The following is a 22,524-nucleotide window of genomic DNA, read 5'->3' as shown; positions in this document are numbered from 1 at the left end:
TGAGCTAAAACCCTTGGAGTTATTTTCAATCCTTTTCTCCTCCTACCCCTCCATCTCTCAGCTGCCAAGCCCATCTGCTCCCCTCCTTGTCTCCGCGTTGTCCCCACCCCCAGCCCTGGGCCGTGCACCAGACTGGGTCCCCTGTGCCAGCTTCACCCCCACCATCGAGCATCGTCCTTCGGAAAGTACAGACCTGCTGCACCACGTCTCGAAAACCTGCAGGGGGTCCTCAGTGTCCGGGATGAAGCCCAGCTTCCTGACCACCCACACAAGGGCCTCACGGGCCGGTCCCCAGCCTGTCTCTGCCTGCCCCAACACCCCACAACACAGTGCAGACCCTCGTCACCACCCCTGGTGCTCTTCCTCATCCACGCCTGCGTAAATGCCATTCCTTACACCTGAACCGCCTCTCCCGATTCCCCTGTCGGGAGAACGTGTCAGCCCACAAGGCTTAAGTTCAGCTCAAACATCAATTACCTCCTCGGCTAGGTCTCCACAGCAGCTCTAGCAGGACTTAATACAAACCTTTACGACAGTACTTCTCATGCCACATTTGCAGACTGGTTTTCATGTCTATTTTCCCCAGTTGACAATGAGCTACTGTTAAGTCTCTAGGTTTCCCTGTATTCCAGAACTTGGGCAGGAGTTTAAAACAAGAGTTCAGTGAACAAACGAAACCGTGAGTGAATACCCAGGACAGTCCAAACCCCAAGCCTGGGCACAGACTGTGGCAGGAGGAGGGGTTAAGAAAGTGCACTGGAGTCAGAAGCCTGGCTCTGCCAACGAGAGTAAAAATCACTTGGCATCCCCGACTCCGCTTCCTCATCTGTGAGATGGAGATGGTGACACCTACTCCACGGGGCTGCTATGAGGACTAAGGAGATCATCACAGTGTCTGCACGTAGCAACAGCTCAATGAGCGGAAGCTGGGATCGTAAGAAGGCCGCCAAGGACAGAAGGCTTCCTGAAACAGAAGTGGAATGAAACAAATTTCTGAAGCAGAAATGGCATGGCTATTTCCACCATCTAATGGGCAGGAAGAAAAGGATGAAACGATAAGAAAATCAGGGCAGTGGGAATGCTTCTGCGGGGAGGAAAGGGAATACAGTCAGGGAGGAGCGGTGTGGGGTGTGCGCGATGTTCTACTGAGCTGTGCTCATTTTACGATCATTCTTTAAATTACAAATGTTTGCTATACGCACTCCTTTGTATGAGTATTCCCAGAATAGAACAAAATTTTTTTAAAAACAGCCGACCAGAGATCAGGACTGCCCGAAGCTGCTGGGCAGCCGAGTCCCACGTATCTCCAGACTGTCTTACAGGCTGCCGGGCTCTCACTGTCTTGGCTGGGCCTGAGGACAGGCCTGAGGAACGCAAAGGATACAGTGTTTCCAGTGTGTCAAGGCCCTCCGCAGCAGCGACCTCCTGGCCAGGCCCTCCACCCGCGCGTGGTGGGCGTGCAGGCTCTCCCTCCGCGCCCAGGCGCGCCGCCAGGCACAGAAGTGCGTCTGGAGCAGGGTGGTGCACTGGACTCGCTCGGCCATCTCTGCAACAGAGAGAGGAGCTTCAGGGCTGCCCCGTCGAGGCTGGAACACAAGCTGGAGGCTTCTGTACGACGGGCTGAAACCCACCACTGGCACACAGCTGCAATTCAAGGCTGCTGCTCCACAGAGAACGTTGGGAAAGAAGGGTTTTGAACAGGGGAGGGTTACTATGGATTCCTTAGCTACAGTTCTGCTCTGAAGGAAAGAGAAAAGGATTCTGTCAAAGGACTGAGGCTCCTGGTTAGTGACCAAGGAGCAGGAACGGGGACAGCTGTTTCTAAAGAAAACCCCGTTTTACTCCTGCCTCTATGCCAGCGTTTCGGGGCTCCAGGGAACGAGTCAGTGACACACGACTCGGTCGACATGCTGGCAGAGGCTTCTGGGAGCCGTCAGCCAGGCTGATACAGGCCGCCAGCTCCATCTCCTTTGAAGACTAATTAGCTAATGGCCTGATGAGCTTCAGGCCAGAGAGGGGAGGGCACTGGTCCTGGGATGAGAATGCCTTAGGTGGAGGCATGTACTAGTCTGCAACCCATCACTAAATAGCTTCATGCCTTCACTGATCTTCCAGGCTTGGGCATCCAGACAGTAGGCCCCTCATCACTATTTTCAAGTGGGCACATCAGCTCTCCCAAGAGACAGTGCTGGGAGGCTAGGAATCCTGCAGGGAGGCCTGGGGAAAGCAGGGGAGCCTAACCCTGCAGCCAGGACTTCCGTGTGGGCTCGAGAAACTGAAGGACAAAAAGTACTGGCCTTCATGACCAATTTATCGTTACTTCTGACCTACTGCGGGAAAACTAAACCATCAGGATAGTGCTCAGAACACTCAACATCATAAATCATGCATCTGCATAACGAGGGACAAACAATCCAAATATCTGTTTCCTCTTTTTTTGGCCACACCACACAGCTTATGGGAGTTTGGTTCCCCACCCAGGGATCAAGCCCTCGGCCTCAGCAGTAACAGCATGGAGTTCTAACACTGGACTGCCAAGGAGTCCCCCAGATATCTATAAATAGAAGAATGACTGAGTAGATTAAGGTAAGCCGCCCCCTCTGTAAAACACGGTCATTAAAAAAAAAAAATGTATGAGATTTCCTTGGTGGTCCAGGGGTTATGACTTCGTCTTCTGGATAGCTAGGAAGTCTGGGATGGATATGTACACACTGCTGCATTTTTAATGGATAATCGGCAAGGACCTAAACCCTGCTCGATGTTACCTGGCAGCCTGGATGGGAGGCGAGTTTGGGCGAGAATGGATACATGTGTATGTATGGCTGAGTCCCCATCTGAAACTATCATAATGTTGTTCATTAGACTATACCCCATAATAAAATAAAAAGTTTAAAAGAAAACAGACTTCACCTTTCCAATTCAGGGGATGCAGGTTCAATCCCTGGTTGGGCAGCTAAGATCTCACGTGCCTCGTGGCCAAAAAAACCAAAACATAAAGCAGAAGCAATACCGTAACAGAGGCAACCACACACACAAATTCTTATTAAAAATAACTTAAAGACAGGAAAGCATCGATTAGTTGACTGGAAAAAACAAGATACAAAACTGCACGTATCATACTAATCATAATAATCGCAGTACTTATAGCATAATTAAAATCCTACTGAATTAAATACATTGAACAGGAGCCCCTTCTGGAGAACGCCAGTCCCTTGAGGGGAAGAGGACACAAAACGCCACTGTAAAAACAAGTCAGACAGAACAAACACTGTACGAAGTCACCTATGCGTAGGATCTAAAAACACAACAGACTAGCGAATCAAGAAAAAAAGCAGCGGACTCGGCTGTGTGAGAGCAGACTAGTGGCTGCCAGCGGGGCGGGGGCCTGTTATGGGATTATACGAAATTATGTGCGTGCAACTTCTGAAAACTGTAAAGCTCTAAAGAATGTAAAGAATCTTTCATTCAATAAAAAACAATAAAGTGAAAAAAACTGAATAAAATATTGAAAAAAACACATACAGGAAATAACTTAAACGGGAGTCAAGGATGCTGTCCTGTCCTCCTCGATCTCTTCTTTCAGAATCTGCGGTGTAACTGTTACTACCCCCCGTTAGTACATGACCGCCCCTGGCGGCCGTGGGCATGGCGAACCTCCCTCTGCCCCTGGTGCCCAGGACTCACGGTTCTGCAGCCTCTTCTCTCTGCGCAGCTTCAGGTACTCAAGCCAGGCCCTGAGGGCTCTCCTCTGCTGCCGGCGCCGAAGGTGTTTCACCGCGGAGACCATCTTCCTTCTCTCCCTCCAGACAAAGAGGAGCTGCTCCTGCCACCGTGACCAAGCCTGAAAACCAGAGAAAAGACAACCATTAAGGGAGGCAGGAGACCAGAGGGGAAATACAGGTGAGGGGAAAGAGAAACCCACACGCTGGGAAGGGTGAACTCAGAAAACGAGGGAGTGGCGATTCCAAAGCAGGATCCTAAGTGATGGGGACGTGGGGTGAGAGGATCTTTGAGAAGGGCATTCTGGGACTTCCCTGGAGGTCCGGTGGTAAAGAATCCGCCTGCCAATGCGGGAGACACAGCTCGATCCCTGGCTGGGGAAGATTCCACACGCCTCAGGGCAAACAAGCCTGTGCGCCACCAGCACTGAAGCTGTGCTCTCGAGCCCGGGGGCCACAGGGGCTGAAGGCTGCGTGCTGCCACTCCAGAGGCCCAAAGGTCTAGAGCCCAGGCTCTGCAGCAAGAGAGGCCACCGAACCGGGGAGTCTGTGCACTGCAACTGGGGAGGGGCCCTGCTCAGCGCAATTGGAGAAAGCCCTTATTTCCTGGATTAAGGGGAAAAAGAAGAGGAAGGACAAGCTGGGACAGTCCAAGGGGTGGTAAAATTAACTCAGATCTGGGACAGGTGAGGCTCTGTCTTTTCTTCCAAAGGGGGAGGAAGCCTATGGTCGAGGCCCTTTCTCAGCATGCGAGTCCCCAGGACATGGACCTACAGAAACCGAGGGTCTGCGGACGGATTCCCTTAAGATTATCCATCAACGGGCACCCCTGGGAAGGTCTTCACGCACACCCAGCAACTCGCCTGCCCTACTCTGAAGGTAACTTCATAGATGACTTGATACCTTCTTTTATGCCTTCATACCTCTGTAAACCTGTGACATCCCTTCTCCCTTCCTTCCTCTCATCTGAATACCATTTTTTCTATTTCGCCAAGAAAATAAAAGCAATCAAAAGACAATTTTCTCAAGCTTCCACACATCCCCCAGGGGCTCTTCCTTCTCTCCACACTCCCAACAAAGGTCACCCCCACCCTGCCCATCTTCTCTCACCTTCTCAAGTTTATCACTCTGGCAATTACCCCCATTCCCTTCCTGCGTCATCAGCTTTCACTCTCTGCTAGATTTTTAAAACCAGCATTCAAACATGCTGTTATTTCTCCCTTTGGGAATGTGACAGCCAAAAGCAATGGGTGACCTCTGACTGGGCCCTGGGTCTGACACTAAAAGAGCAACAGTATACAGCTGCAAGACAAACTGTAGTCTCAGCACTATCATATCAACACTACACTTCTTAGATGGATGTGGTTATATAAGAAAACATCCTTGTTTTAGGAGGTATGAGCTGAAGTATTCAGGGTGGGGGCTTCCCTGATAGCTCAGTTGGTAAAGAATTCACCTGCAACGCAAGAGACCCTGGTTCTATTCCTGGGTCAGGAAGATCCTCTGGAGAAGGGATAGGCTACCCACTCCAGTATTCTGGCCTACAGAATTCCATAAGCTATATAAATCCATGGGGTCACACAGAGTTGGACACGACTGAGTGACTTTCACTTTCACTCAGGGTTAAACTTGACGTCTGCAACTTTAAAGTGACTCAGAAAATACAAGAAATACACTGATACACTTGGGAAAGCAAATGTGGGAAGATCCTAAGGATGGGTTAACCCAGTGAAGAGAAGCCAGTATCCAGCTTTTCTGTGACTTGGTACTTGTCAAAATTAAAAAGTTGAGGGCAAAAGTTGCAGACTAGTGTGGCACTAGACTTCACTCTTGGTCCAGTAATTAAGAATCTGCCTGCCAATGCAGGGGACAAAGGTTTGATCCCTGGTCCAGGAAGCTACCACAAGCCTCGGGGCAACTAAGCCTGCTCCTGGGCCCGCATGCCTAGAGCTCATGCTCTGCAACAAGAGAAGCCGCCACAGCGGGAAGCCCAAGCACTGCAACAAGAGAGTGCTCGGGTGCAGCAACAAAGACCTGTCCATAGACAGAGTTTTAAAAGATTATGGTCACACAAACAATTCCGGAAGAGAATAGCTCAGTCATCCTCAAACCAACCACCCATCGGCCACCCACCAACACCCAAGTGGTCTCCTTTCCTTTCCAAACTCTTCAGAAGGGCTGTCTACTTTCTCTCTTCTCCTCCCGCAACAAGCAGGGAGATCCTCTCCTCCTTGGGTTCACTGAGACTGCTCTTATCGAGGGCGTCGATGACCTCCACGTTGTTCAATCCAAAAGCCAAGCCGCAGTCCTTGGCGGCCAGAAGCGTCTGGCACAGCTCATCGTCCCCACCCGGCCCCCTTGCCTCCACCTTCCCCTCTTCCACCACCGATGGCAGGCTCAGCGCCACTGGCTACACCCACTCCCTCTGTGCTTTCACCATCTTGTGGCTCCAAATGAAGCCTGTGTGCTGAGGACCCCCGAGTTACCTCTCTGGTGTGGACTCAACACTCCACACGTACCCAGCCAGCTCCTCCCCGACTGCCCCTCATGGTCACGTGAAAGGCCCATCAGGCTGAAGTTACGGAGCTCAGGATGCAGCCCCTCCCCATCCTCCTGCACACCCTGCCTCTCCCTCCCCTCCCCTTCCCTATCTCAGTGGACAGCCACTGGGAGCAGTGAAGCCTCTGGGAATCCTCTCAGACTTCTTCTCTGAAGGTTCACTCCTTATCTATCCAGTAGCAAACCCTGCTGGCAATTCCTTCAAAACATATCCAGAATCCAACACCATCTTGCTCTCATCTTGGCCCAGAATCTCGCCTGGAACTTTGTAATCGCTTCCTAACTGTCCTCCCTGCTTTTATTCTTGATTTTCCGTGATCTGTTCTTAGCACAGCAGCCAGTGGTCCTTTTTCACTAGTTATGACTGCTTTGTAAGTTCAATCTCTCCATTGCGCTGCTTATTTTTAAATAATTATTTAAATAAATAAATAAATAATTATTTTGTATTTGGCTGCGCCAAGTCTTAGCTGTGGCACTCAGGATCTTCTATTAGTTTGGTGCAAAAGTGACTGTGGTTTTCCACTGTTGAACTTTGCCACTTGATACTGGAATACATTCTTAAATGTGATTATGCTATACATCGATTTAATGTGCATTTCTTGCTTTATTTTTTCCCTAATGACCTATTACTTGCAGTTTATGTTTACTTTGGACTATGGAAATGCTGTTAGACAAAAACAAATTCGAGCAGTTTTCTTATTCAAGTTCAAAATGGGTAGCAACGCAGTGGAGACAGCTCGCCACATCAACAACGCATTTGGGTCAGAAGCTTCTAAGGGACGTACAGAGCAGTGGCGGTTTAAGAAGCTCTGCAAAGGAGACAAGGGCCTTGAAGATGAGGAGCACAGCGGCTGGCCATTGGAAGTTGGCAACAACCAGGTGAGAGGATCCAGAGAAGGCAATGGCAGCCCACTCCAGGACTCTTGCCTGGAGAATCCCAGGGATGGCGGAGCCTGGCGGGCTCTCGTCTATGGGGTCGCACAGAGTCGGACACGACGGAAGCGACTTAGCAGCAGCAGTTGAGAGGATCATCAAAGCTGATCTCTTACAAGTATATGAGAAGTTGGCAAAGAACTCAACATCAACCATTCTAAATCAGTTATTTGCCATTTGAAGCAAACTGGAAAGGTGAAAAAGCTCGATTAAGTGGGTGCCTCATGAGCTGACCGAAAATCAAAAAACTCATCATTTTGAAGTGCTGTCTTCTCTTATTCCACACAACAACAATGAACCACTTCTCAATGGGACTGAAATGTGCGACAAAAAATGGATTTTATATGACAAGTGCTGATGACCAGCCCAGTGGCTGGACGGAGCAGCAGCTCCACAGACTTCCCAAGGACAAACCTGCGTCAGAAACGGGGTCACAGTCACTGGTTGGTGGTCTGCTGCCCATCAGATCCACTAAAGCTTTCTGAATCCCAGTGAAACCATCACATCTGAGAAGTACGCTCAGGAAATCAAGATGCACCAAAAACCGCAACGCGTGCAGCCGGCAATGGTCAACAGAAAGGGTCCAGTTCTTCCCAGCAACAACACCTGACTGCACGTCACACAATTAAGGCTTCAAAAGTTGAACAAACCGGGTCCTAAGTTCTGCCTCATCCTCCAGATTCACCTGACCTCTTGCCAATCAACTACCACTTCTTTAAGCATCTCAACCTTTTGCAGGGACAATGCTTCCATAACCAGGAGAACACAGAAAATGCTTTCCAAGAGTTTATCAAATCCTGAAGCATGGCTTTTTATGTCATAGGAATAAACAAACTCATTTCTTATTGGCAAAAATGTGTTGACTGTAATGGTTAATTAATAAAGATGTATATGAGCCCAGGTATCCTGATTTAAAATTCAGGATCCAAAACCACCATTACTGCTGCACCAACCTTAAAATCTTTCTCGCAGCATGCAGGATCTAGTTCCCTGACCAGGTATCAAGTCCCCGCATTGGGAGCTTGGAGTCTTAGCCACTGGACCACCAGAGAAGAACCTAAATCTCCCCATTTTTATGACAATTTCCCTCTCTCTCTTTTTCTCTCCATGCTACTAACCTGTTAAGGAGAAACCAGGTTACGTACCCTATAAACTGTTTCATGTCTTAGATTTGGCCAACTGTCTCCTCCTGGTGTCTTTAAATTGTCCCTCCGATTCCTGTGTTTCCCACAAACTGATAGTAAGATTCACGTTAGGCTTGGCTGGAGTCATGTTCAAATTTTAATCAGGGACATGTTTCAAGTGCTGCGGATTCCTTCCTGTTATGTCACAGCATGGAAGGCTGCCATAGCTTTAGCGACTGTTTGGTGCCAAGACTGTCCAGTGTCTTCAGATGGCATCAGTCTGACCCCTCCCTCATATTTCTCTATTATCTTTCCACTGGGTGACTACTGCCCAGATCCATTTTCTCACTGGGAGGAAAAACAGCAATATTCTAATTCTAATACTCCTGTATTTGTTTTATTAACTGGAATTCTATTTTTTTTTTTAAAGCCTTATTCTCTCATTAACCCTCTCATTTCTCAGAGATTAGTCTATACAGGAAAGGCAGGATAAACGCTTGACTTTGGTCTTCATTAATTTCCAAAGAATAGAATTAAGGCTCTAACAACCCAAAATTGTGACCAATCAGCTCTTTTTTTCCCTCTAATGAATGCATGAATTTTTATATACTTTGTATGTTTTTGATCCACTATAGTCATTATGCTTTTTGATGCTCAAATTGTTGTCTTAAGCCTGCAGGAGGCCTGCTGACACACGCCCATCAAGCTCTTTGTCTCTTCACAGTCCTGCACACCATCTCCTAGGACTTCGGCTTCTGATGTCTAGTTCCTGCTCTATTTCTGGAGTCAGTCATTTCCCAAAACAACGCCTCAGTTCCTTTTAGTGGCAAATAAAAGGAAATAAGAGACCACAGCTCAGGCACTGGGGATGCGAACTGCTGTAGTACTGCCACTGCCTCTAAGTCTTTTCAGTCAATAGAATTTCACTAATTCAGGTAAAAAAAAAAAATCATGGGTCCATACTGATACTGGTATTTCTAATTTCAGATTACAGGGCTTTTGTTTCTTTGATTTTATACCTGTAACCTTTCCTTTTATACTGAAAATCTGCTTCTTAATGATAATCTTCTTAATCTAACTGCCATGGTTATTTGCTTTAGCTTACAAAGTAGCCTTAATAGTTCAATGCAACAATCCAAACCTGCTACTAACAATAAGACCACTGAAAGCAATTTTAGAGTTCTTAGCTCTCTGTGTCCTTAGAATACTCCCAGCTAGGAATGAAGAGTCAAAGTATCATATTTTAATTCTTTTCTCTTTGTAGTCCTTGCTACAAACTTGATATATTTGTTTTCAGTGTGCTCTAAAATCCTAGGGCCTGGTTCTTTTACTTCTTGATTTACTTTTCTTTTTTAATTATATAAAATACTTACATGGTTGCAAACTTAAAACTGTGTAACAAAGCAAATTCATTGACATTTTGTTCCTATATGTTCCCTCCCTTCCCTCATAGGTAACAACTCTTCCGTTTTTGGTTTATACTTCTATTATTTCTTCTTGAAAATATAAGAAAACACACACTCTCTCTTCCCTTTCTCCCCCAAAAGGCAGCACTCAATGAACCAGAGGGAGCCTGTTAAGAGGGAAGTGTGATCATATCTCTTCTCTACACCAAGCCAGGAGCTTGCCCCTCCCCCTGGAAAAAGAGCCTGCAAAGCCTTTGCAGGCACAGCCTTACTCGGTCTGCCTTGTTACACCTAACCTTTCCTACTCTCCCTCTCACACTTATCAATATATCATGAGCTACATCAAGTTCACAGGTGGGAAGACTATCTCAAACAACTTTCTCCAATCTAGTATGAAAAGTCAGTGTATTGTGATAAAAATCCAAGTAGGCTTTGTTGTGGAACTTGATGAGTTGATACTAAAATTAAACAGTAAGGAAGAACTGCCATGGCAATTTTGAAAAAGAACAAGAGTAAAGAAGATCTCTTTCCACATACGAAGACTTAAGAGCTATACGGCAAGATCAGTAGTGGTAATAAACAGTTAGCATTTACTGAGGATTCCATATTCCAAGCATCATTCTAACCGTAGTACATGCCTCATCACACTTAATCCTCAACAGCCCTGTGAGGTCGTACCATTATTATTTGCATGCATGATCGCTCGTTCAGTAATGTCCAACTCTTTTCGACCCCATGGACTGTAGCCCGCCAGGCTCCTCTGTCCATGGGATTCTCCAGGCAAGGATACTGGAGTGGGTTGCCAATTCCTCTCCAGGGGATCTTCCTGACACAGGGTTTGAACCTATATCTCCTGCACTGGCAGGCAGATTCTTTATCACCGGGCTGGGAAGCCAACACTATTATTTACTTACAAATAAGTAATGGAAGGTACAAGGAGATTAGATAACTCATTTTAAAAGGGCAGGAAGCTAACAGGTGACGGCAGCAGAATTTCCACCCAGGTATTCTGACGAGAGAACCTTTGTTCTTTCTTACCTGCTTCGTTAGATCATAATTAAAATAGTGTGATACTGGCTTAGAGATAGACAGCTACACCAATGGACCAGAGAGCCCAGAACAGACCCTTGAACAAATGGGACCTTGCCCCAAATGGAAGTGGACTAATGATCAGTATAAAAAAGATAAATGATGAACTACTCAGTAAAGAGTGTTGCGGAAATTAATTACCCATAAGGAACATGACAAACTAAGATCCTGTCTCACACAACTTATAAAAATGTAAGTTAGGCTACAGTGAAATTCACAGCACTTGTGTGGGGGTCTTCCCTAGTGGGTCCGTGGTAAAGAATCCACCTGCAGGAGACGCAGGTTTGATCCCGGATCCAGGAGGATCCCTGTGCCACAGAGCAACAAAGCCCGTGCACCGTGACTGCCGAGCCTGTGCTCTCGAGCCCGGGGCCACAACCGCTGCAGGCCATGCTCCCGAGAGCCCATGCTCTGTAGCAGCAGAAGCCACAATGAGAAGCCCTCGCACCACAACTGGAAAAGAGCCCACTCAGCCACAAACCCGCATCACAGTAAAATACATACATAATTTAAGAAAACACTTGTATGAAAAAAAAGGCACCATAAATAAAGCGAATAAATAAAAAAGTAAACAAGCTATAAAACCTAAAAGTTAGTGTACCTAATAGTTCAAAAGATTAGTAAGCAGAATCTACGACCATGTGCACGGAGCAGAAAAAGCTAAATAACCCAACAGAAAAAAGGAGTGAGGGACGGTAACAAGCTCAAAACCAGAAACCCAATGACAATCAGGCATCAGAAAAGATACTGGGGTTCGCTAGGAATCCGTGAAACGCAAACTAAAGCAACAATGAAGAACCACCTCACACATATCACATTGGTGAAAATGACCCAGTCTGGCAATGCAAAGTGCTGATGAGTCCCAAAGAAACCAGAACAACAATTTTAGCATGTAAACTGGCACAGCGGTGGAGAGCAAATGGGTGATGTTGGATAAGGATGACGAGATGATACCCAAAGACCCAACAGCTTCACTCCCAAGAACGAGAAACCCTCAGACTCTCATATAGGGATGTGTGTTTAAGAATGCTCTCCAAGGCGGCTTCCCTGGTGGCTCAATGGTAAAGAATCTGCCTGCTAATGCAGGAGATACAGGTTCGACCCTTGGTCCCGGAAGATCCCACATGCCACATAGCAACTAAACCCGCAAGCTACAACTACTGAGCCCATACGCTGCGATTACTGAAGCCCACGCACCCTGGAGCCTGTGGTCCGCAGCAAGAGAAACCACCGCAATCAGAAGCACACGCGTGGAGACTCTCAGAGAGAGCAGCCCCAGCTCACAGCTAGAGAAGCCTGCGGCAGCAACAAAGACCCAGCTCAACCAAAAGTAAGCTAGTTTAAAAAAGAATGCTTTCTGCAACCCTTTGTAATCTTAAAAAAAAAACAGGTAATCAGGAAGAAATAACAGTTTAGCAGCAGTGAGCAGATAAACTGAGTCTTACTCAGCAAAATGGCTGAATGTATGCGGTTAACAGATCTCTGCATCAACATGAATAAACCTCAAAAATACACTGCAGCATTAAAAAAAAAAAGCAGCAAGCTGCAAAGTATGATGCCATTCATAAATTTCCTAACAACACAAAGCCAGAACATTTATTCTCTATGTACATGTATACATACACTTTTACAAGTGAAAAAGAATATAAGAGAATAAGGATTTCAACATCAGGGTGGAGTTATCTCTAAGAAGGAAAGGTGGCAGAAGGAAGGATGGATAGGGCTTGAAATGTGAATTTAACTACATTAAATTACATCAAATTCTGGGGCAAGGATGGAAAAATGCTAACAGCTTTTAATTTTGTATGTTGGAGATGTGGATATCTTTTAAAGTTTTTTTTTAATTCTTCTGTTGTGGGCCATTTTTACAGTCTTCTCTGACTTACTATAATATTGCTTTGGTTTTATGTTTTGGACTTTTGACTGTGAGGCCTGAGGGATCTTATCTCCTGGACCAGGGATTGGACCTGCACTGAAAAGTGAAATCTTAACCATTAGACCGCCAGGGAAGATTCTTGTTAATATTTTTAACAAGTGTTTCATATTTAATGTTTTTATGCTTAAACTTCATTTTTTATAATTTCATATGTCATGATGTCTGTCCTGACTAGTTCAGAGATGTGAGGATTGAGAGGAATGACTTAAGGTTCCTGGCAAATCATACAGTACTTACCAGACACAAGGATTTTATTTATAATCTGCAGCATAAAATTTGTCTTAAGAGTCTCACAAAGCTTTTGGTCCATATCAGCGCTTTCTTATTGCTCATGTTTTTCACTGGATTTGATTCTGAGTGACTTTTGTCTTATAAGTTAAATCCAACAGGAATTCTAAACGCGTGCTGAGCCACAGCAGCAGCAGCAGGGCGAGTCTGCAGGCTCTCAAAAGGCTGGCTGAGAGGGACACGCACCCACACAGCCCGAGCCCCGCAGTGGCGGAAAACCAGCCTCCTTCCGTTCCTGCACTTCAGCTTTTTCACCTGGATCCCTCTCCCTCCCGAGAGCACAGTCCACAGGGATAAGGCAGCAGGATGGTCAAGGGACGACTCTGCACTTTTCAGGCTGCTTGGGTTCAAATGCTGCCCCTGACCTTTGCCAGCTGCACGACAAAGGTCAGGGCCAGGTATCGGAGTTATTTAACCTGTAATAATCGGTTCAGTTCAGTCGCTCAGTCGTGTCCGACTCTTTGCGACCCCATGGGCTGCAGCACCCCAGCCTTCCCTGTCCATCACCAACTCCTAGAGTTTGCTCAAACCCATGTCCATTGAGTTGGTGATGCCATCCCACCATCTCATCCTCTGTCGTCCCCTTCTCCTCCTGCCCTCAATCTTTTCCAGCATCAAGGTCTTTACCAAGGAGTCAGTTCTTCACATCAGGTGGCAAAGTATTGGAGCTTCAGCATCAGTTCTTCAATGAATATTCAGGACTGATTTCCTTTAGGACCGGCTTGATCTCCTTGCAGTCCAAGGGACTCTCAAGAGTCTTCTCTAACACCACAGTTCAAAAGCATCAATTCTTCGGCACTCAGCTTTCTTTGTAGTCCAACTCTCACATGCATACATGACTACTGGAAAAACCATAGCTTTGACTAGATGGACCTCTGTTAGCAAAGTAATAATAATATGGGCTTTTAAAAATAATTTTGAAAATTGCGATAACACACGTAAGGGCCTTAGTCCAGCATCTTGGAGAAGGAAATGGCAACCCACTCCAGTGTTCTTGCCTGGAGAATCCCAGGGACGGGGGAGCCTGGTGGGCTGCCGTCTCTGGGATTGCATAGAGTCGGACATGACTGAAGCGACTTAGCAGCAGCAGCAGGACAGTAAGACCACAAAAGCACCATTACTGCTCCTACTGTTCTTGCTACCACATTATCACTGGTAACAACTAGGTCTACTTCCTTCCTATTGCTTCAGAAGTGAAGTGAAGTGAAGTGAAGTCGCTCAGTCGTGTCCGACTCTTTGTGACCCAATGGACTGTAGCCTGCCAGGCTCCTCTGTCCATTGCTTCAGAAGACCTTGTGAATTCAGAGGTCAACAAATTTTTCTCTTAAAGGGTGAGATAATAACTATTTTAGGCTTTGCAGACCATGTGGTCTCTGTTGCAACAACTCAATTCTGTCGTTGTAGCCTGACAGCAGCTTAGACAATACATAAATGGACAGGTGTAACTGCATCCCAGTTAAAACTTTATAACAGGCAGCTGGCCAAACCTGATCCATGGCCAAGTGGGCTGACCCGTGACCCACACTGTTTGCACACGATCTCCACATATTGCATATACTTGCAGAGATGATGCAAAATGTTGTCTAACAGAAAGTTACTGGGGCGGGGCATGCTTCTCTGGTGGTCCCATGGTAGAGAATCCTGCCAAGGCCGGGGACGCAGGTTTGCTCCGTGGTCTGGGAAGACTCCACATGCCACAGGGAGACTAAGCTTGTGCACCACAAACACTGAAGCCCCCACGCTCTAGAGCTGTGCTCTGCAACAACAGAAGCCGCCACACCGAAACTAGAGAGTAGCCCTCGCGCACCACAACTAGAGAAAGCCCACGCAGAGCAACAAAGACCCGGGGCAGCCCAAAACAAATTAACGACAAAAAATCACATCTCGTGTATTCCTTCCCTCAGTCTCTCCATTGAAGAGTCCAGCCTTCCACACTGCTTGTGCCTCCCACCCCCTCCCGCCCCTGGAGCTACACAAAGGGCCCGGCAGAGGCCGCAGCCCGACGCCAGAAGTCGGGCGCGTCTTCTGTGCATGGGGGCCTGACGACACGCACAGAGGACCCCAAAGCCTGAGCCTGCGGACTCACCTGCAGCTGGAGGCTCTGGGCCCAGTGCTTCACGGCTGTGGCCTGAAGGGCTCGGCCTAGGCGGACCCGGCCCAGTCGCCGTCTCCACGCACTCCACCACACCCTGCCGGAGAGCAAATCAAAGACAGGACCAGTCAGAGCATGGTCAGCAGAAGAGCAGGGCAGGGAGGGCTGGGCCTCAGACCCCCGGCTCAGGTGCCTCTCCCTAAGGCCAACACCATCAGATCTGCTGCCAGAAAGAGCAATCAAGGAACGGTTCTAGCACTGCCAGCTACGGGTGGGAAACTGATGGTCCCTAAGGTCAGACCCCCTGGGGGAGGGCACGGCAACCCACTCCAGCATTCTTGCCTGGAGAATCCCACGGACAGAGGAGCCTGGGGGGCTACAGTCCGTGGAGTCTCACAGAGTCAGACACAACCAAGGTGACTTAGCACACAAGGTCAGACCCGGCCTGAGACACTTCAGATGCGCTCTGTTTGGCCAATGTGGGTTAAAAAAAAAAAAACAAATCGCTGCCAACTACTTCAGGAGATTCCACAGAATAAACTGCAAAACTACTAGTATTTATTTATAGCCACTCCATGCAGCACGTGGGATCTTAGTTCCCTGACCAGGGATTGAACCCACACCCCTAAGCAGTGGAAGAGCAGAGTTTTAACCACTGGACGCCCAGGGAAGTCACCCAATAATGGCTTTTAGACTTCCAGTCTTGATGGATCCCTTCCCTTCCTCCTGTCCTTGCCAGGTTTCATTCTAGCCTTGGGTTCCTTCCTACTTATTCTCTGATTTGTTCAGAAGAGCAGTAATGTGGAAAAGAGCGCTTGCAATTTCTGTTTTTACCCTGGTCACTCTAACTCACCACTATCTCCTTCCTCCTAACTTAAGCCATGCTTAGCTGTATCTCTTCAAAATCTCAACCTATCTGGCATTACTACTTATTTTTTAAGCACTTGGAGAAATTACAAATTCCCTGAATGCAAATTGTAATGTAAATATAATCTCCCTGAATGGAAATGATAAATTCCCTGAGTCCCTCAGGACTCAATCAGAAACATTTTAAGCCCGTAACAGACACTGAATAAATAAAATTATGTAGAAATATCCCCCACAGACTCTAGAGAAACTACATCCTTACTAAGCATTTACAAATATCTGCTGAATAAAGTTTAAATAACAAACATTTTAAATAACTTCTTTATGTCCACTGATGGTCTGTACACTAGCCTAAATACTTCACAAGTACTACCTTATGTATTTCCCATGACAACCTGAAAAAGACAGCTCACGGTGTGAGGAAAGTGAGGCCTGGAGAAGTGAAAAGACCCAGTACTTGTGAGAAGAAGTCTAGCTGCAAGGCTTCTGCTCTTACCCACACTACACAGAGGGCCCCGCTCTCCTGGCCAGGAGCTGAGCTTTCAGTGCGCTGCCGTCTGGGACACCAGAGAACCGCTGGGAACAGTGCACAGAGGCATCAGTACCATTATAAAGCAGCTCACTGCTACACACTTCTGGCTTTCAAAGTGGACTGACTCAGGCGGTCTCTCCAATGGAGGACGGTGCTGCTGAGATGCAGTGCAGGGCAGCAGGAAAAAGTGTCAGCTGTGGCATCAAGAAAGATGGATGGGTGAACCCCAGTTTTGCTAATTATGACTCACAGTAGAAAGCTTGAGTAACATGCCTGAGCTCATGTATCTTAATCTGTGCAATATCAGTATTTATCTTACAGTTTATGGTAAAAAGTAAGTGGGACACTTTTCATTAAAAAATTAACATACTCAGAAACTTAACACAAGGCTTAACAGTAAATACTCAATTAGTGTTACTTATGATTTTGTGAAAACCTGATCTTAATGCTGAACAACGTACCAATAAATATTTACTACATATCAATTAGATTCAAAATGTCGTTTTAAGGTGGGTTTTTATGCTGGCTTTCCAGCAGCATAAAGCAATGAGGAGGTAAAAACGAATGCTGCTGATCTGCAGGGCCACGCAGCACACTCACCACAGAATACTCCGCTGCCTGAACTCCAGGGCAGTGGTCTGCATCTGAAGTTTAGTCCTACGGAAAACCACGTAGATCAACCAGGACTTCCAGGCCTGTCGCATCTTTTGCTTTGCATCTAGATGCACCAAAAAGAGTTCCAAGAAGGGGTTAGGAGAGATGCATTACTCTGGCTTAAGACGAAAAAAGCTCAGAGGCTCTCAGACAGGTCCCTCCGCTGAGTATCTAAATTCCTCCAGTCTTGCAGTGCCCTCTGCTGGAAAAGTTATGAAGCTCCACAAAGTTAATAAAGATGCAAGATGCAAGGAACAGTTATGCAAGTGATGACATTTACGAAACATTTAAAGGAAAACCAATGCGCTGCGCTGTTCAGATATCTCTAAAAGTCCTTATTTTTTGTAGAGGTATATACTCTTCAGTATCTACACATGAAATAACAAAGGAAGCAGGGAAGTGAATGGGGATATGGACGTAACAAGACTAGTGAGCTGATAATTGGAAGCTGGGTGATGGGCACACAGAAGTTCATTATTCTATCTTTCCATTTCGTAGATTTTTAAAATTTCCATTAATATAAGGTTAATGGAGTAGGAAATGGCACCCCACTCCAGTATTCTTGCCTAGAGTATCCCAGAGGATAGAGGAGCCTGGTGGGCTACAGTCCATGGGGTCGCAAAGAGTCAGACACAACTGAAGCTACTTAGCAATATAAGGTTAAAAAGGAAGTCATAATATAAAATTTGCTGTTTGAAACAATATTTGTAAAGAAGAACAGGCAAGATGAAAAGGAAAGGATACTATCTGTATTTATTTGCGAGACAAAATAAAAAGGGACAGTAATGATCCCAGAGCAAAGAGAATTTACTACATACAGGAGGTACAAAGGACAGGCCTCCCTCTATAGTAAATTCCATTTTCACTGTGAGAGTCATTACTGGAGAAGTTTGTTTTTTTTTTTTAGAACACAAAGGAGAAAATAAAAATATGTAAAACATTTTCAGCACATTCTCTAAAATGTGGACAAGAAGGACTACAGCTCTACTTTGTATTTCACAGTTGTTGACAAATCACATCAAAAGATGAAAAAGAATTTCATATGTAGCTTCCTTGGGCTTCCCTGGTGGCTCAGAAGATAAAGAATCTGCCTGCAAAGCAGAAGACCCGGGTTCGATCCCTGGGTCAGGAAGATCCCCTGGAGATGGGAATGGCAAACCACTCCAGCATTCTTGCCTGGATAATTCCATGGACCAGGTGAGCCTGGCGGGCAACAGGTCCATGGCGTTGCAATGAGGCGGACACGACTGAGCGACTTTCACTTCATAGTTTTCTGAGGGCCCACCCCAGCCTCCCGGAATCAGCACATCTCAGGCAAGAAGGACTAGCATGGCACTGTGGTTTTAGAGTACAGGCTGCTAAGACAGACAAGCGGGGCCGGAGTCCTGTCCTTGTCACTTGGCTAAGTAACCCCACACAAGTTCCTCACCTGCAAACTGGCGCCTCCTTTAGAGGTACATTTGCAAACAGGGAGGCCTGGTGTGCCATGGTTCATGGGGTCGCAAAGAGTCGGACACGACTGAGCGACTGAACTGAAATGAGATTATCTATGAAAAGGAGAAAACAAATCAAAGGAGATGAAAGAAGAGGGCCTTATATAACATTTACTGTTAGGGAGTGACAAAGAAGAATGCAAGTGACAGCTCAGGGAGACGCGCTGTAAGAGAAGACAGCTGAAGGCTGTGGGCATGGGGAAGCCATTCCCAAGTGAGGTTTCTCTCTTAGCTATAGGAAGAGCAGGTCTACACAGGGTGCAGTGGACAAGGCGTCCAAGGGACCTGCTGAGTTTGAGGGGCCTACAGGGTGTTCATGGTTATGAGAAATAGCAGGAGGTTACATTATCATTCAATATGCCTTTTTCCTTTAGATTTACCCATACGGGTTTCTGAGTTCAACTCACAGACGAACTAGATAACAACCAGAGCTGAACTGTCACAAGATCACTAAGGGCCAACCTGGACCGAGAAGGCCAGAAGCCAGCAGTGTGACCTGACACACGGTGGCAAGACAGACAGCAGCCCCAAGTGCTGTGGGAGAAACACGGCCAGCACGCTGCACCAGCAGGGTGGGAACCTGCTGATCTGTTCACACAAATCATGCTGACCTGAGTCGTAGGTGCCCAAACCATGCCGCATGGAGACAAACCATGGGGATATGATCACAGGAGCTCCTGCTGAGAAATCACACATCCGGGCACAGGAAGGGGAGTCAAACAACTCTCCCCTTTGACTCAGTGATTCTCTCCCAAAGACAATGTACTTGTCCTTCACAGAAAACTTTCCTTCTGAAAGTAACTCTGGGCTCTCAGTAAACTAGCAAAAGGGAGGGATCTTACTCAACTTGATAACAAATATCTACAAGAAGCCTATACCATACTCAATGGTGAGGAACTCAAAAGCGTTTCTGCTAACCAAGTGCACAGCAAGGATGACTCCTCTCACCGCCTCTATTCAGCACCTCAAGTTCCCGACCCAGGGACTGAACCCAGACCATGGCAGACAAAACGCCAAATCCTAACCATGAGACCACCAGGGAACTCCCACTACGACCATTACTAAGTCGCTTCAGTCGTGTCCAACTCTGTGCGACCCCATAGACGGCAGCCCACCAGGCTCCCCCGTCCCTGGGATTCTCCAGGCAAGAACACTGGGGTGGGTTGCCACTTCCTTCTCCAATGCATGAAAGTGAAAAGTGAAAGTGAAGTCACTCAGTCGTTTCCGACCCTCAGCGACCCCATGGACTTCAGCCTTCCAGGCTCCTCAGTCCATGGGATTTTCCAGGCACGAGTACTGGAGTGGGGTGCCATTGCCTTCTCCAGGGAACTCCCAATAAAGTCTTAATAAAGGTGGGGGGGAGCAAAAACAAGTAAATGGAGGCATTTTCTTTAGTATGTACTTTCTCTTCTCACCATGATTCTCGGCTCTCAGGTACTTGCTCCTCATCTCCCGTTGCTGATACACGTAGGTCTTCCAGGTCTGGAACATCAGGCTGTACAAGTAATATCTGAGGAGCCACAAAAGCAAGCGGTGTTTCTTTAAAACAAAACAACTCTTAATCTGACATACCCAGTCCGTTCTGCACACAGGAAAAATTAACAGAACACTTCTGACACAGAAAAGCCAATCCATCTCCTAAGCTGGGCTGCCTTGGTGGCTCAGCGGTAAAGAACCCGCCTGCCAAGCAGGAGACAAGGGTTCAATCCCTGGGTTGGGACGATCCCCTAGAGAAGGAAATGTCAACCCACTCCAGCATTCTTGCCTGGAAAATGCCTTGGACACAGGAGCCTGGAGCGCTACAGTCCATGGGGTCATAAAGAATGACTAAATAGCAACATATCCTAAGCTAAAGCTGCATTTCCTACAGTCACGGTGAACTTTGTCCTCCTTGACGGAGAGTTGTTCTCCGCACCTTATGCTCTCACTAAGGGGAAAAAGGCGTGAATTACCTGAGCGTGACTTCATCTTCAGCATCCACAGAGCTGCAGCATTTGGAACGACAGTCATTTCTTACTCACCCACGCCACGGAAAACACCAGCTCTGCTTTGCACTAGAACATGGTCAGTGTCCTCCTTTGTCTCTTCCTCCTCAGTACATACGTTATCCACAGGACTGTCAGTCCCTCCATCTCTTCACTATCCCATTTCCTAAGACTTGGTTTCATACTCTGCCAGCTTACTAGAACAATTCAACATTGTCTATGTGAAAGCGAAAGTGAAAACCGCTCAGTCACGTCTGACTCTTTGTGACCCCGTGGACTACATGGAATTCTCCTAGCCAGAATACTGGAGTGGGTAGCCTTTCCCTTCTCCAGGGAAACCCAGCTCTCCCGCATTGCAGGCAGATTCTTTAGCAGCTGAGCTACAAGGGAAGCCCAAGAATACTGGAGTGGGTGGTCTATCCCTTCTCCAGCGGATCCTCCCGACCCAGGAATCAAACTGGGGTCTCCTACAATGCAGGCAGATTCTTCACCAACTGAGCCACCAGGGAAGCCCCTAATTAAAACACTGTCTATACTTTATCTGCGATATCCATAAATCAGAAACCCTACCCCAGAGAGCCTCAAGACGTGATTACGAGTGAATACCATTTGGAAAAGATACAATGTGTGAGACATATTAAGTTTTTACTTGTAAAAAAGGTATAGAAAATATGTATGTGATAGAATTCCCCATTTTTACTTTTTTCACTTATCCCTGGGAATACAAATGTCACAGATTAAGAGTTTCTTCTATCACTAAAAAATAATTTTTTAAAGTTTGTTTTCTTTCTTTTCTATTTTCTTTTTTAATTTAAACTTTTTTTTTATTTGGCTGTGTTGTGCAGCATGGAGGATCTTAGTTCCCTGACCAGGGACCAAACCCATGACCCCTGCAATTGGGAATATGGAGTCTTAACCACTGGACTGTCAGAGAAGTCCCTCTTTTCTGTTTTTTTAAGGTTCTATATTGGGCATATACTTCCTCCCAAGCAATATAAATTAAAGCAACTCTACTGGTTTAGAAAACAGGATTGGAAATTATACAGCAGCGGGAGCTGGTGAGGAAACATCTATTCTAATCATTAGCATCATCGGTACATAATGGTTACCTGAATTAGAGGTTACCTCTGTGTGTGATCGGTACATAATGGTTACCTGAATTAGAGGGTTACCTCTGGGTGTGTAAGTTCACGTGCATACAGTACTGTGTCCTTGGGTTTAAGTTAGGACTCTGATCTTGCTCACTCTAAAAAGAATTTGAAGAAAAACAGAAAATACAAAACTCTTCTTACAAGGATGGTCCAACAACCACAAATTCAATCGACATGACACACCACATTACTAGAATGAAAAAAGAAAACCGTAAGATCAGCAGTGTCTCAACAGGATAAATGCCACCTATCATGAGCCCACATCTAGCACCACACTCGATGGAGAAGGCTGAAACTTTTCCTCTGAGATCAGGAACAAGACAAGCGTGCCCACCCTCACCACTCCTACTCAACATGGTGCTGGAAGTCCCAGCCAGAGCAACTGGGCAAGAAAAAGAAATAAAAGGCATCAGAATTGGAAAGAAAGAAGTAAAACTGTCTCTATTTGCAGATGACATGATTTTACATATGGAAACTCCTAAAGATTCAACCAAAAAACTTTTAGATCTAATCAATGAACTCAGTAAAGCCACAGGATATAAAATTAATGTAAAATATAAGTAGCATTTCTCTACAGTAACAACAAATTATCTGAAAAAGAAAGAAGTAAATTAATCCCATTTACAATAGCATCAAAAATAACAAAACATTTAAGAATAAACTTAACCAAAGAAGTGAAAGGTCTCTACTCTGAAA

General features: G+C 46.3%; 1 protein-coding gene across 1 annotated transcript in view; it reads right to left on the bottom strand.

Moving 5' to 3' along the window:
- The window catches only part of SFI1 (SFI1 centrin binding protein), a 77,606-nt gene that overhangs the window by 29,268 nt on the left and 25,814 nt on the right, over positions 1 to 22,524 (bottom strand). The window contains 5 exon segments of the mRNA XM_042234079.2: positions 1,385 to 1,546; positions 3,685 to 3,841; positions 15,141 to 15,243; positions 17,146 to 17,263; positions 20,108 to 20,202. Of these exon segments, the coding sequence (XP_042090013.1) occupies positions 1,385 to 1,546; positions 3,685 to 3,841; positions 15,141 to 15,243; positions 17,146 to 17,263; positions 20,108 to 20,202 (635 nt within the window).

The sequence above is a fragment of the Ovis aries genome, chromosome 17 (assembly GCF_016772045.2).
Source record: "Ovis aries strain OAR_USU_Benz2616 breed Rambouillet chromosome 17, ARS-UI_Ramb_v3.0, whole genome shotgun sequence".
NCBI classification, from domain to species: domain Eukaryota; kingdom Metazoa; phylum Chordata; class Mammalia; order Artiodactyla; family Bovidae; genus Ovis; species Ovis aries.
The sequence above is the reverse complement of the archived record's forward strand: the minus strand, read 5'-3'. Positions and strand labels throughout refer to the sequence as shown.